Source organism: Ursus americanus, chromosome 17 (assembly GCF_024610735.1).
Source record: "Ursus americanus isolate L20-20 chromosome 17, mUrsAme1.1.p, whole genome shotgun sequence".
Taxonomy (NCBI): domain Eukaryota; kingdom Metazoa; phylum Chordata; class Mammalia; order Carnivora; family Ursidae; genus Ursus; species Ursus americanus.
The window spans coordinates 57,298,299-57,313,637 of record NC_142143.1 but is presented as its reverse complement, the minus strand read 5'-3'; the positions used below and the strand labels follow the sequence as shown (position 1 = coordinate 57,313,637).

The 15,339-nt window shown below is 38.0% G+C and overlaps 1 protein-coding gene across 1 annotated transcript; it reads right to left on the bottom strand.

The window, feature by feature from the left end:
• Positions 1 to 14,173: 14,173 nt before the first annotated feature.
• LOC123791205 (olfactory receptor 6C2-like) lies at positions 14,174 to 15,139 on the bottom strand. The gene has a single exon (XM_045795833.2). The coding sequence runs from the start codon at positions 15,107 to 15,109 to the stop codon at positions 14,174 to 14,176; it is 936 nt and encodes a 311-aa protein (XP_045651789.2). The 5' UTR covers positions 15,110 to 15,139.
• Between the last annotated feature and the right edge of the window lie 200 nt (positions 15,140 to 15,339).

The following is a 15,339-nucleotide window of genomic DNA, read 5'->3' as shown; positions in this document are numbered from 1 at the left end:
TAAAACAGAATTCATGATTTTCCATTTGGTATGCACCCTCCCCTCTTTTCCTGTGCACTAACAGGTTCCATTTGTTAACATGCGTTCTGTGCCAGGTATTATAGTAAACACTTCTTTTAGAGACTTTGTCACATATTCCCCAACTTTACTGAGTAAATTTAATTATCATTGATTCCAGTTGAAACACCACTTCCCAAGTTTTCTGCAATTCTTTTGGTTATTTTAGCCTATACACCCACTCCTGTGCCTGAATAACAAAACGTGCCACTATGTTAATGTTTAGTGGGAGAATATGTTGGGATTATGTCTTCCTCCCTGTGACAGCAATGACGTCTAGCACAGTTCCACATATATTGTCAATGTCTGAAGAGTATTTTATGAATAAGTTTAGATACCCCAAATTTACCAGCATACACAGACAAGGCTATTTCTTCATATGTGGACTTAAAATGATATTGCTCTGATACTTAATATGCTTATTAAATTTTCTGTTTCTCTGACAAACTAGAAAACTTTGTGTATTTTTTTTAAGAAGGCTATTTTTATTAATTAAGTCACATTGTGAAGTGATCTTTAGAATTGTGACTAAGTTGGGGCGCCTGGGTGGCGCAGTCGTTAAGCGTCTGCCTTCGGCTCAGGGCGTGATCCTGGCGTTCCGGGATCAAGTCCCACATCAGGCTCCTCCGCTATGAGCCTGCTTCTTCCTCTCCCACTCCCCCTGCTTGTGTTCCCTCTCTCGCTGGCTGCCTTTCTCTGTCAAATAAATAAATAAATCTTTAAAAAAAAAAAGAATTGTGTCTAAGTTATGACTGCCTCTCTTCCTTCCTTGGTTTTTCAAAAAAATGAATATATTTTTATTGATACTGTTTTTCCATCGTCATTGTTAGCCATTAATGCAATGTTAAATCTGCAGATCATGAGTTTTTTGATGCTGAGTTTATGTCAAAAGCTGCTCCACAGTAATCTTCTCAGGCATCAAGAAGTAATTACTAAAGTGGGGGCTTGAATGTTTTCAATTTTTAATCAGTGTTTCAATGCTTATAATCTTACATGAGTGAGTGAAAACAATTCCTCTGGAACTACAATTTATTTCTTTGTAAACAATTTCTCTTTATTTTTTTTAAACCATCTTATCATTAAAGTTATGCTTTTGCTTTTATTTTACAATTTGAGGTCGAAGGTGTAGCTGATGCTGTTTCTGAATATTTTATTCATACTGAAGTAGGAGAAGAGACACCTGGTGGTGGTTTTCCATTACACACTGTTAAATCCACAGGGTGATAGTCACCAGCCCCAGAAAGAAATGCTGACCTAGGCTCATGGTTTGCCTGAAAACTAGACCACCTGCAGGGCATTTGAAGACATATTCAATGTATGTATTACATTAAGTTCAGAAGCTGTGGAAATAATTGCTGCCATCTAACTACTTCTCTCTCATCCTTTCCCTTTTCTCTCAGGCTCTGTATACATCATTATGTAACCTTACTCAGCTCAGCATACTATGGGCATTACTCAGTGTTCGAAACATTTTTTTTCTTGTAAGTTTTTAAACAGTATTTTAAATGGAATTCAAATAACTAACTGGCAGTGACATATAACCAATTGGTTTCTGGTTATCTTTCAATAAATATTTGAAAGGAGACAGATTTTTAATGAGTGATGTTTCTGCAGCAAGACTTTTGAGTGATGAAGGGAGAAATACATTCACACACACACACACACACACACACACACACACACACACAATGGGTATTTTTATGTACAATTCAAGATTGTTGGAATAGCTGTTGCTATTTCTGGATACTTATACTAGGATTCTTCTTTATATGTTTACCTCTTTACTATTGAAACATCTCATATATACTTTTGGAGGCTTTATAAAATAAATATATAAGTTATAATTCATATATCTGATTTTAATACAGGCAGGTGAAATATTTTTTTCTCAGAGGAAAATATGGCCAAAATTTCTCAAAGGGAAATGTTACTAATGGTACAAATGTATCATACTTACTTTTCTGTCAGGCAATCATAATTTCTTTAAATTGTTTAAATATAGTAATTCTTAAAAGCACTTAGTTGAAATGGTAGGCTTGATGAAGTTTTCTTGGGCACTTCTTTTCATTTTTGCTCATGCATCCACATTTACTCTCACAGGTCCTCTGAACATGTAGGAACACTCAGGTTGCTCTGTCCAACAAACTGAACTGGCTTTTTCATGAAAGTCCAGAGAAACGTTAGCTTGTACACTTTAACATTTGAAAGGAGAAAAGATCTTCAGAGCAGCACAGTGCGAGAAACTCTCACCTCCTTTGAAACAGATTGTATTTCAATATGTCTGGACAGGAACAGATACCAACCCTGACTTTTTTTTTTTTTTTTTTTTTTTTTTTTAGTTTGCTCTACCTGCCAAACAAATGAATAAATAAGGTCCTTGGTGATTTACTCTGAAAAGTCACTAATGAATCTTTGGAGTAATTTTATTTGGTAAAAGCAAATGACTAACAAAGGTGCTTTGGCTCCAGTGTCCTTGGAGACAGGAGGACCAGGTTATTTAGTTCCTTTTCTTATTTTCCTTCATAGCTTTATTGAAGGAATCTAAACATACAATAAACTGCACAAATTTAAAGTGTACAACTTGATATGTTTTGACACATGTACACTCGAGTAAAAACATGAGCGGAGTCAAGCGCGAACATGGCCACTACCCCCAGAAGTGTTCTTGCACATCCTTGTTTTCCCCTGTGCCTTCTCTTTCTGTATTGCTCCGTTTCTTAGGCAACCACGGATAAGTTGTCTGTCAGTACAGATTCATTTGTTTTCTTGTCGAAGTTTAAATAAATGCAATAATGCAAGATTGTCTCTCTCTCTTTTGTTTGGTTACTTTTACTGAGCACGAATTTAAGAATAATCCCTGTTTTTATCTGTGTCAGTAGTTCATTCCTTCTTACTTCTGAGCAGTATTTCAATGTTGATGGATCTCTCGGGTCTTTCCAGTTTGTGGCTATTACAAATAAAGCGGTCAGGGGCAATTGTGTAACAGATTTGTGTAGAATTATGCTTTCCTTTCTCTTGGGTAAATACTTTGAGATAAAGTGGGATAGTTGGTTAGTTTATGAGTTAGGTGCACAATTTCACTTTTAAAGCATCTGTCAACCTTTTCCAAATTTCTTTCGCATTTTACGTCCCTTTATCAGTGTATGAGAATTCCAGTTGCTTCACGTTAATGATGAGTCTGTAAGTTTAGCCATTCCGGTAGGTGTGTAGTAGCATCTCACTGTTGTTTTGAGTTGCAATTCCCTAATGACATAAGGTGACAGGTGATATCTCATTGCAGTTTTGATTCGTATTTCTCTGATGATCAGCCATTAAGAAGAATGAAATCTTGCCTTTTGCATTGACATGAATAGAACTAGAGAGTATTACGCTAAGCAAAATAAGTCCGAGAAAGACAAATAGGATATGATTTCACTCATATGTCAAATTTAAGAAACAAAACAAACAGGCGTAGGGGGAAAAAAAGAGAGGCAAAGCAAAAAACTGATAGTTACCAGAGGGGATGTGGGTGGGAAATGGGTTAAATAGGTGATGGGGGTTAAGGAGTGTACTTGTGATGAGCACTGGGTGTTGTATGGAAGTGTCGAATCACTATATTGTACACCTGAATCTAATATTACACTGTTTGTTAACATACTGGAATTTGAATAAAAAGTTTAAAAAATAAATATTTTTTCTATTATTCACTTTTAATTCTCTTATTTCACTAACTATATGTTTTGGAGTTATTTTCCTAGTTGTCATCCTGGGAATTTCAATGAGCATGTTAACTTTATCAATCTCATTCCAATAAATCAAATTAACTTCAATAGTAGGCAAAACTGCTCAAAGCTACTCTGTTTCATCATCTTGCCTTGGTACTATTATTGTCCTACAGATTACATCTTTATGCATGATAAGTTTTACGGTTCAATTTCATTATTGCTTAATGCAATTGTCTTATATAAGATAGAAAACAATCAAAAAGAGACATAACTTACACTGCCTTTTTTTTCCCTTTCGTATTTTTACCATTATTGGTGCTCTTCATTTCTTTCTGTGGATTTAAGTGTTTGGCTAGTGTCTTATCCTTTCAACCTGAAGTTCTCTTTTTAGTGTTTCTTGTAGGGCAGTGCTGTTAGCTACAAATTTTCTGGTTTTGTCTATCTGTGAACATTCTTTTTTTTTAGAGAGAGCGCATGCAGTGGGGAAGGGGCAAATGGAGAGCAAGAGAAAGAATCTTAAGCAGGCTTCATGCCCAGCACTGAGCGCCACATGGGGCTTGATCTCACAGCCATGAGATCATGACCTGAGCCAAAATCAAGAGTCAGGTGCTTAACCGACTGTGCCACCCAGGCACCCCTCTAGGAACATTCTTTAAGGGAGATTTGTTGGCAACAATCTTAATTTTCTTTTGAGAATGTCTATACAGTAATTTCAGGTGTACCATGGTATAATGTTTTGCCAATTTGAGGAAGTTTCCCACCTTATTTCTTCAAATACTCTTTCAGCTCCACACTCATTCTCCTGTCTTAGAAATCTGATTATAGGGATATTATCTGTTTTGTGATTGTCCTGAAGGCCTCTGAGACTCTTTTCACTTGTTTTTCTGTATTTTCTTCCTATTTTTCAAATCGAACAAGTTTTATCAGTCTGTGCGCAAGATCTGTGGTTCTCTCCTCTGTGATAGCCCCTCTAGGATTAAGCCAACAGAGCAAGTTTTTCACCTTGGTTATTTATTTATAATACTGTACTTTAAGTGTGAATAGAAACCCCTCTATTTCTTTGCTGAGATTTTTTTATTTTTTGTGGTTGTTTCCAGAGAATTTGTTATGCTTGTTGAGATAATTTTGTGATTACTTTTTAAAAATTCTTGTCAGATAAATCCACATCTGATTCATCTCAATGTTAATATATTTGTTGGCTCTTCCTGATGGGGGTACAGGTGAGGTTCAGTGGGGTTGAGTCCAGAGCCAACAACCAAGAAAGAATTCTTGAGGTGTCTTTGGTGCAAAATGGTGGTTTATTAAAGCAGGAGACAGGACCCGTGGGCCGAAAGAGCTGCTGCACCGGGGTTGTGAGGAATGGTCCATTATATACCCTCAACTTGGGAGGGGGTTAGGGGTAGCGGAAGTCTCTAAGGAATTTTGGAAGCAAGGTTTCCAGGACCTTGAGAGGGCTAGCTACGGTTGGGAAAAGTCATTTATTACCGTCTAAGAAAACCTTAGTCATGAGACCCTTCAGATGTATATCAGTGGGCCATATGCTTGGGGGATGATTGCCAACACGTATCTTGGGGGTGGGCATTAGAGATAAAGGAAGTTTCCAAAGGAATTTTTATATGTTAAAATAGACTTACAGGATCTTGGTGGAGGGGAGGGACTCAGGCTAGGACTGCCTTTTGCCCCTAGCAAAGTATTAACATCAAGGCAGCTGAAATCCTAGAGGAATGTCACCATGCCTGTTTCAAGGACTTATCAATGGGCTGTAGGTAGTAAGTACTGTTTCTTTGTCCTTTGGGGCAGCCAGGAGTGCCTGAGGAATGTTGCATGCATCCCATGGGGGGGAGGGGTTTGCAGGGTGTCAGCTTCTGCTTTGTCCTCAGCTTGCCTTCAGTTCCCTCATCATTCCCATTTGTGTTGTGATTTTTCTGGTTGTTGGAACAAGTGATTCCTTGTATATCTTGGACATACTGGGAATTGTATTATAAGACTCTGGATCCATTTAATCTTTATTTATTTATTTATTTTCATTTTTTCATTTCATTTCATTTTTTTTTTTTAAGCAGGCAGTTCCCTTGTTGAGGTGTAGTGTGAGGGCTGGGTGGATGTTCGTGCTCAGTTTCACATTGAGCCTCGCCTATACCAATACCAGCCTGGTAAAATTGGTGCACTGAGTCCTACTGCCTTACTGCTGATGAGTGGAATTTCAGGTCCCTTCTCAGCCCCACTGACACCTTCCCAGTGAAAGAAGGGCAGTGCCTCACATAGCCTCATTGCCTGAATAGGGACTGATGGATGATTACCCCCCTGCTGGGCCTCACCCTCCCCAGGGAAGGGTATGGGGAGGTATAGCTCATACCACTTTGTTGCTCTAAGCTCCTAGGAAGGCTCTTCTGATAGGAGAAAGATCTTCAGAAGCATTATCTCATATCTTTACAGCTCTGCGCCACAGCTATAATTGTTATCAGTTCAGATCAGAAATCAATGGACTAGAGTCCTGCAATTTGTGTAATGTGGTGCATCTGGGAAGTGGTGAAGCTTGGAATGAAATTAGGGATCCCTGACTCTAGTGGTTGTCCTCTAGTTTTCATCATCATATAGTTGTATTTCATGGTGTCTATGCAAGGTGCTGAATGAAAATCCTGTTAGGTACACAGAGTAAAGCAAAGTGGTGCCGATGATGAGGGAACAGAAGACAAGCTGAGGACAAAGCAGAAACTGACACCCCACAACCCCCCCCCTCCTGCATGGGATGCATGTGACATTCCTCAAGCACTCCTCCCTGCCCTAAAGGACAAAGAAATAGTTAACCTATAGATACCACAATCCTGCAAGACCTAACTCTCCCTCAGTTTTACAAATGTCTTTAGCAGTTTACAAGAATGAAACATTTCTACCAATAACCTAGCTTCCAGAAAGGAATGTAGATACAATTAAATGTCTTTATAATCTGCAGCCTCCAGGACATTCCCAACTATCCTCATGTTATTGCCTTGCTAGAGGGACAAATGACATTAACTTGACAATGGCAAGGCCTCATGTATCCTGTGAGTCTCCTTTAACATATGAAAGTATTTTCTCAACCTCCCTTTTTCCTTTCCTCCCCCAATCCCATAGTATATAATCAGTCACCCCTCACAACCCTGGGCAGCAGCTCTTTCTGCCCACAGGTCCTGTCCCCGTGCTTTAATAAACCACCATTTTGCATCAAAGACGCCTCAATAATTCTTTCTTGGACATTGGCTCCGGACTCCACCCCATTGAACCTCACCAGTATTCCATGTCCTCATCATGGAGACACCCTGATTGTCCTTTGTTCCCCTGAAAGAAGGAGGAGTGATTAGTTTTTTAGGGGGGAGTAGAATATCTCTAATAAAATTCCACTTAACATCACTAATGCTGATATATTAAATCCTGTATGACTCAGGTTTGTTATTCTTTTTCTTCACAACTCACAAGACAGTATAGCTGTTATTAATTGGTGCCATAAAGACTCAAGTATTGTTTGGAGGATAGTTATGCTTATTCCCTTATAGGGTTAAACAAGCTGTAAACTCATAAAGGATCCATACTATTGTATATTGTCATAAACAAAACAAAACAAAACAAAACAAAACAAATCCAGGCTTAGTAAGGAAAGACTTTATTCAAAAATGATTATTGCAAGAGGGGTTGAGAGCATACTGCAATAAGGGGGACTATTGCAATAGAAAGAATATTGTAACCATAAAATTCGCAAGTGTCTCGAAGGTTAGAGAAAAGAAGCTTTTCTTGTACACAGAGGAATAAACAAGGCTAAAACAAGCAGGACATGGGAAAGTGGGATGAACGGTATGGGGAAATGGGAAGAAAAGTTGGCTATCTCCTTAGGCATAGATTTGGGAAGTGGCCACAGAAAGATTTCCCAAGGCAGTGACAGTTATGGTGAGCTCTGAAGGGTGGATAAGATTTATCTAAAGTGCCAGCAAAAAACTAAAAATTAAAAAAAAAATTCTAGAATGAAAAAAAAATTCCAGGGAAAACAACATTTCTAGACTAAACCAGGATCTAGAAATAAAAAGATAAGAGTATTCTGTATGCTTGGACATAGAGGACATGAAATATGAGAAATCATGAAGAATATAATCACTAACAGTATGAAGCTTTTTCTTTGAGAACTAATGTCTAGGTTCATACTTTTTTTCATCTTTTATACATTATACTACTGATTTCCAATCAGTATATAACCTGGGTTTCCCATACATTTTTAGAGTTGAATTTTTCTGGAATTTGTTCTCATCATTGTGCAAAATATAGCTTCTTTTATAATTGGTGTTTCCATATCAATATATGTTTTAGTGCTGGCCTGTTTTTTTCCTAAGAAAGGCTGTATTATTTCCATCTTTATTATAAATTTTTATTCAAGATGTTATCTCTGGTACTCTAACATTAGTCTTCATATAAAAATAAAGTACATTTATTTTTGCACAGGCTGCATTTTTCAGATGTTTAGAAAGTTTTTTTGTAATAACTTCTTGAGAATGGTCGTGATAATTATGTAGGTGGGCATGTATCCATCCCTAATTGGCTTTAATTCTTGAAGCCTGAGAGAGCTGAAAAGAAGTTGGAAGCTAGCAGAGGCTGGTTCATGAGGTTTACAGAAAGACACCATCTCCATAACGTAGAAGTACAAGGTGAAGCAGGAAGTGATGACATAGAAGCTGCAGCAAGTTGTCCAGACGATCTAACTAAGATCATTAATGAAGGTGGCTACAGTAAACAACAGACTTTCAGTGTAGACGGAACAGCCTTATATTTCTAAGAAGATGCTGTGTAGGATTTTCCTAATAGAGAGGAGAAGCCAATGCCTGGCTTCACAGCTTCAAAGTACAGGCTGACTCTCTTTTGTGAGGGGTTAATGCAGCTGGTGACTTGAAAGTGAAGCCAGTGCTCATTGACCATTTTGAAAATCTTAGTACCCTTAGGAATTATGTTCAATATACTCTGCCTGTGCTCGAGAAAGGGAACAACAAGGCCTGGATGATATAGCACACGTGTTCACAACATGGTTTACTGAATATTTTAAACCTACTATTGAGACCTAGTGCTCAGAAAAATGATTCCTTTCAAAATATTACTGCTCATTGACAATGCATCTGGCCACTCAAGAGCTCTGATGGAGATTTACAATAAGATTTATGTTGTTTTTGTGCCTGCTAACACAACATCCATTTTGTATCCACAGATCACAGAATAGTTTTAGCTTTCAAGTCTTATTATTTAAGAAATACATCTCCTAAGGCTGAAGCTGTCATAGAAAATGATTCTTCTGATGGATCTGGACAAATTGAAAACCTTCTGAAAATGATTCACCCTTCCAAATGCCATTAAGAACATTTGTGATTCATGGGAAGAGGTCAAAATATCAACATGAACAGGAGTTTGGATAAAGTTGATACTAATCCTCATGTATGTCTTTGAGGCGGATGAGACTCCAGTGGAGGAGATAAATAGAGTTGTGGTGGAAATAGGAAGAGAACAAGAATTAGAACTGGAGCTTGAAGATATAACTAAGTTGCTACAATCTCATGGTAAAACTTTAATGGATGAGAAGTTGCTTCTTAGGGATGAGCAGAGAAACTGGTCTCTTGAGGTGGCATCAACTCTTGGTAAGGATGCTGTGAAGATGGTTGAAATGATAACAAAGGATTTGGAATATTACAGAAACTTAGCTGATAAGCAGTGGCAGAGTTTGAGAGGACTGACTCAACTTTTGAAAGTTATACTGTGGGTAAAGTGCTATCAAATAGCATCACACACAACAGAGAATTGTTTGTAAAAGGACTTAACTGATGTGGCAAACTTCCCTGTTGTCTTATTTTAAGACATTGTGACAGTCACTTCCACCATATGCAACCACCGTCCCATCAGTTAGCTGCTATCAACACTGAGGAAAAACCCTCTACCAGCATAAAGATGATAACTCGCTGAAAGCTTAGATGATGGTTAACTTTTTATTAAAGCAAAAAAAATATTATTTATTTACTTATTTATTTATTTAAAATTGTAAGGACATGTATTTTGAGGGAGAGAATAAGAGAGAGAGAGAAAGAGTGCGAGGTGAAGGAAGGGCAGAGGGAGAGAGAGAATCTCTAGCAGACTCTCCACCTCGTCGAAGCCCAATGTAGGGCTTGATCCCAGGACCATGAAGTCCTGACCTGATCTGAAATCGAGTTGGACACTTAACTGAATTAGCTACCCAAGAGCTCCTTATTTATTTATTAATTTTTTTTAATTTGAGTATAGTTGACACATAATATAACATTAGTTTCAGATATAAAACATAGTGATTCAATGATCTGAAGTTCTTTGGGTCAATTAGTATTATATTTTTGGCCATTTCTCTAATCTTATTACTTACATAGCAGCTATCTCAAGTATTCCCTATCTTCAATCATTGCATACTTGGTCATTTTCACCCATTGCTGAATTAAAAGGCATTTGCTTTAGAGGCCTCATTAGATGGCTGCATGGAGTTTCACTTGGTTGCTTTAAATGGTTTCCTTCTTAATAATTAGAAAGGGCAGATATTGCTTCCACTTTGTACCTTGTCCCATAGTTTAGCCTAAAGAATAAGAAAAGCAAAATGAGAGTAAGAACAGGTCACTGTTAACCTCCGCACCTCAATACCAGGATAAGGGCCACCACAGCAGTTCCAATGGTGGTAGAGACAGGAACTGTATCTGCAGCCCAGACACATCCCCTCAATTCCCAACACCACAGTTCCAGAAAAGTAACTCATCCCAAGGCACCTCTTTCAGCTGCGTGTACTGAGGATGGTATCTTTTCCTAAAAATTACCACCATCTTCTCCCAGCTGTTAATATTTCACATTATTAAGAACACTGTCATGAAATTGACATTGATATTAAGATACAGAGATTAAAAATAGAGTTAACATTAAAATGTAAATGACTGCGAGCAGGGTCACCCACTGACAAAATGTCAGCAAATAAATCTCTCAATGGAGATAAAATATACACATTTTATGCATAGTTGTTTATTTTTAATTTTATTTTTTTGCATAGTTCTTGTTTAAAATGAGGGTGAGACTGTGGCAAAGGATGCTTAGGAGTGTCCCCCAAATTCCACGGCACGGAGATGATCTTCATTATATTGATACATAAAACAGGTTGTCAGTGACTATCATATTTGTCATTCATACTGAAAGTCACACTTCATTAATGGTTGTTGAAACCTTTCACTAATTATTAAAATAACACATCATATCCGTTATTTTGTTTTAGATGCTTTCCTCAGAAAAAAACATCATTCTAGAGTCAAAGAAGGAAAAAAAAGGTAATAAAAACCCTTTTCTGATAGTCATGATCTCAGAGGTGTACGGAACTCTTAAGTTCAGGAGGGTGAAAAAAGTCATCCAGGAATGTCTTATCATGGAGATGAGTGGGTGGGCCCTGATTGCTCATTCTGTGATGGCAGACTTACACAGAGAGCTGAGCAATTGCAGTTTTCACTAAGTGGTCCACCATCTACAGAAGAGGAAGACTTTTTCAACAAGAGGCCTGCCTCCTTGTGAGCCCAGGAAATATTTCCTTTACCCTGTTAACTACAAAGCTTACAATAGTTTAAATGGGTAGATAAGGATCTCTGTTTCTGTAAAAATTGGTATTCTGATATTTCTAGCACAGGAAACTATTTCTAAAATGACAAAATTGACCCAATTTTCATTTAAGTGAAATAAACACATCTGTCCTTTGTGGTTATGACCTAAACATTACTAATGAATCTCTTGTGTAAGACTCTGGGACTATAGAGCGGAGCAAACAGAACTGGGGAAAATGTCCTGCGAGACACAGATACAAATAACGTTAACATAGCCAGGTATGCAATAATAAGTACCAGATTACAAGGCCAAAGGGAACTTTCTTTTCTTTTATTCCAACATCATTTTAAGTACTTGTAAGATGATAAGGACAATTCTTGTAAAATGTGTAATGAATGCTTAGTGGAAATATAACTATTCAGATAATATAAAAGAAAAAAGCTTTTAATGAAAGAAAAGGCAAAATGATTACTGTTGATAGTTTTCAGAAATACCTCCCTGATTTTTATGATTCTTCTGTTTTTATATTTCATGGGCCTTTCTATTTCTATTTTTAGTATTAATCAAATGGTTATTTTTTCGTATACATGTGTCTGTGTTTTTTTCCTGATTTATTAGGAATAATTGGCAGATAAAATTGTATGTAATGATTTAATGATGATTTAATCCACATAAACATCGTGAGACGAAAACCACAATCAAGTTATTAATGTATCCATCACCTTATATGTATATAATTTTTTATTTTGTTGTGAGAATGCTTAAGATCTCTCAGCCAATTTCAAGTATATAATATAGTATTATTAATTATTATCCATACTGTACATAGATTCTCACGACTTATTCATCCCCTTTAATATAATTATTTTGAATTCTATTTCACAGAACTCATAGATTTCTATTTGTTTGGTCTCAGTTACTGGAAAATTATTGTGCTCCCCTGATGGTGTCATATTACTTTGCCTTTTCATGTTTCTATGAAACATCATGGCTTTGCAGTGATGTCTACAAATTTGAGGGAGCAGTTGCCTCTTGCAGCCTTTTCAAACTGGCTTTGGTGGGATAGACTTGCATCTGCAAATGAGTGTGAAGCGGCCCACTAGGTGGGGTGCAGTGTTTCCACTTCCAGGGAGGGGGCAGTAGAGCCTCAGTGGGCTGGGCATAGACCAGTGCAGTCTAGTCATAGCTGCATTTTAGGCCCCAGGGTGTGGAGTGCAGAGCGATGACAGCCTGGCCTTAATGGTGTTGGATCAAAGCTGTGACCGAGGACCAGTGGGCAGGGTGCATGGTGCAGAAAAGAAGCGGTCACCTGGTGAAATCCCCTTACAAGGGATTAATTAAGGACAGACCTCCAGAGAAACATGTTTTCAAAGAGTAGGATGAAAAAAATATCAACTATTAGGATGTCGCTAAAGAATTACGAGTGAAATATCAATTGTAATGTTTGAGAAAGCCACTTTACATCAACATGCACATCTTAAAATGCTCATTCAGATTTATTCAATTTATCCTCGCTTGTTAGAGTTCCAAATGTAGTGGGGATTGTGATTTGGAATGGCAAATCTTTGTACAGGGGGCTAAATTTACTCCCTCGGTTAAGTTTAGGGGATCTGCAAGAGATTGAGGGACCACATCCATGTGCACAATCCCTTGTAGAGCATCTTGAATCTATTCCTTCTGATACAGTTACATACTTTACTCCTATCAATGTACATGATGGGTCAAGAAGAACAAAACATTATATAGATGTATTATATTCCATAATGCTCTCAATGCAATGGACTGCTAGGAAATTGGAAAGGGCGGTTTAAACACTAGTTATTCCAAAAATGTGGTTGACAAAAGTCTGGAATTTTATATAAATAATTGTCTTCTCACAGTGAACATGATAGGAAATAGTATGGGCACTTAGCTGGAAAGGTTTATAGGACCAGGAGATGTGAAAGAGGGGTGGGTAGTAGTAGAAATTCACAACTTTGTGTGTATTACTTTTAGTACTATTTTCCTCATATGGTTCTTCTAGCCTGGATTTGAATTTACGGGTGTCTGAGGAAGATGATGCCAAGAGTCAGGACAGAACATTCACAGTATTAAATTTAACAATACTTACTTGTAACGATACTTTAGTATGGGCCATAATTTCACGCGTTTAGCCAAAATAGAGGTAACTGTGAATGTGGTCCCTTTAACTAACTCACAGGGATAGTTCTGTAAGACTTTACCTGTCAAATCTGGTGACAACTGAGTTGAGGTGGGGCAGAGGAGAAGCTTTATCAAGTTTGCTGTGACTGCCTGTCGTTGGATGGAGACTATAGCTGAGATGGAAAATCAACTGTATTCATCACCGATGTGAAGCTTACAAAGTCATTTAAACCTGGCATCTGGCTGGTAGGTGGGGAAAAGAAAAGGATGGTGAATCACATATTAGGTGTTTTACAGGCCGGGTCTAGAAATAGGGCACATCACCTCCACAGCCTTTCTCTTAAGTATAACATAGGCTACATTGTGGCACCTAACAGTATACAAATATGGCAAAAAAAGAAAAAAAAAGTGGTCTACTGTGTTTCCAGGGATAACAACCAACATGTTTGGCAAACATCAGTTGCTGTCAGACACTAAGAGTAAATACCCCAGAGTTTAGTTTTAGTGGAGAATAAATATGGAATAGGGTTCATAGTCAGCTGTTTAAAAAGAAAGTGAGAATGTCCGTATGACTGCAGAATAAATGATATAGAGACAAATAGTATTAGAAGCTTCAGGTTTTGGGCCTCTTCCTCCTTCCTTTCAGTTGGATGCATTGACTCATTTCTCCTTTACATCTTTGAGAGGAATGCAATTTTTTTAATTGAGTCATGAAAAGCTTGCTTCACTTGCTTGTTTCTCAGTGTGTAAATAAAGGGATTCAACATCGGTGAGATAGAAGTAATAAGGAGTGAGATCCCCTTATTAATAGCTACTTCATCCTTGGCTGAAGGTTTGACATAAATGAAGATGCAGCCACCATACGTAATGGAAACAACGATCATGTGGGAGGAACAAGTGGAAAAGGCCTTTTTCCTTTGCTGGGCAGAGGGAAACCGTAGAATGGTCCCAATGATGTAAATGTAGGAAAGAACTACACACGTGAGGGTGACGATGAGGGTCAATGCAGCACAGACTATAACCATCTGTTCTATCAACCATGTGTCTGAGCAAGAGATCTTCAGGATAGGAGATGCGTCACAGCAAAAATGATCAATGATGTTTGAATCACAGAATTCCAGGCCCAAACCTAGACTAATTGGTGGCAGAATCATGATGAGTGCTGCTACCCAACAGAAGAGGATGAAGTTCCTGCAGACTGTGCTACTCATGATGGTGGTGTAATGCAGGGGTTTGCAGATGGCCACATAGCGATCATAGGACATGGTGGCCAGGAGAAAAAAATCTGTTACTGCAAAGAGGTCTGTAAACAGCAGTTGACCGGCACAAGCAGTATAGGTAATGGACTTGTCCCCAGATGATATGCTGTATAAGAATCTGGGGACACAAGCAGTTGTGAATGAAATTTCTAAGAAGGAGAAATTTTGGAGGAAAAGATACATCGGTGTTTTAAGGTGGGGATCAATCAGAGTGAGGGTGATGATGGTTAGGTTTCCAGATACACTCAGCACGTAGGAAAGAAACAGAAAGATAAAAAGCAAAATTTTCAGTTGGGGGTCCTCTGTCAGTCCCAGCAAGATGAACGTTATTGATGTTTGGTTTCTCATCCTTGACTACTGTTTTTTGCCCAATCTGCTTGAAATGATGAGGAAGACTATATGAAGAGCTCCAAAGTCCTGGCCAGTGTGTAACCTCAAGAGAAGTAAATCTGAGAGTGATTCCTATACACTGGTTAGTTGAGATGTGAGTGCGCATAACACACAATAACGTTTGATTACCTCTTTGTGTCACACAAACTGAGTCTTCACATTTGAATCACATACGTTCTGTTGCTGCT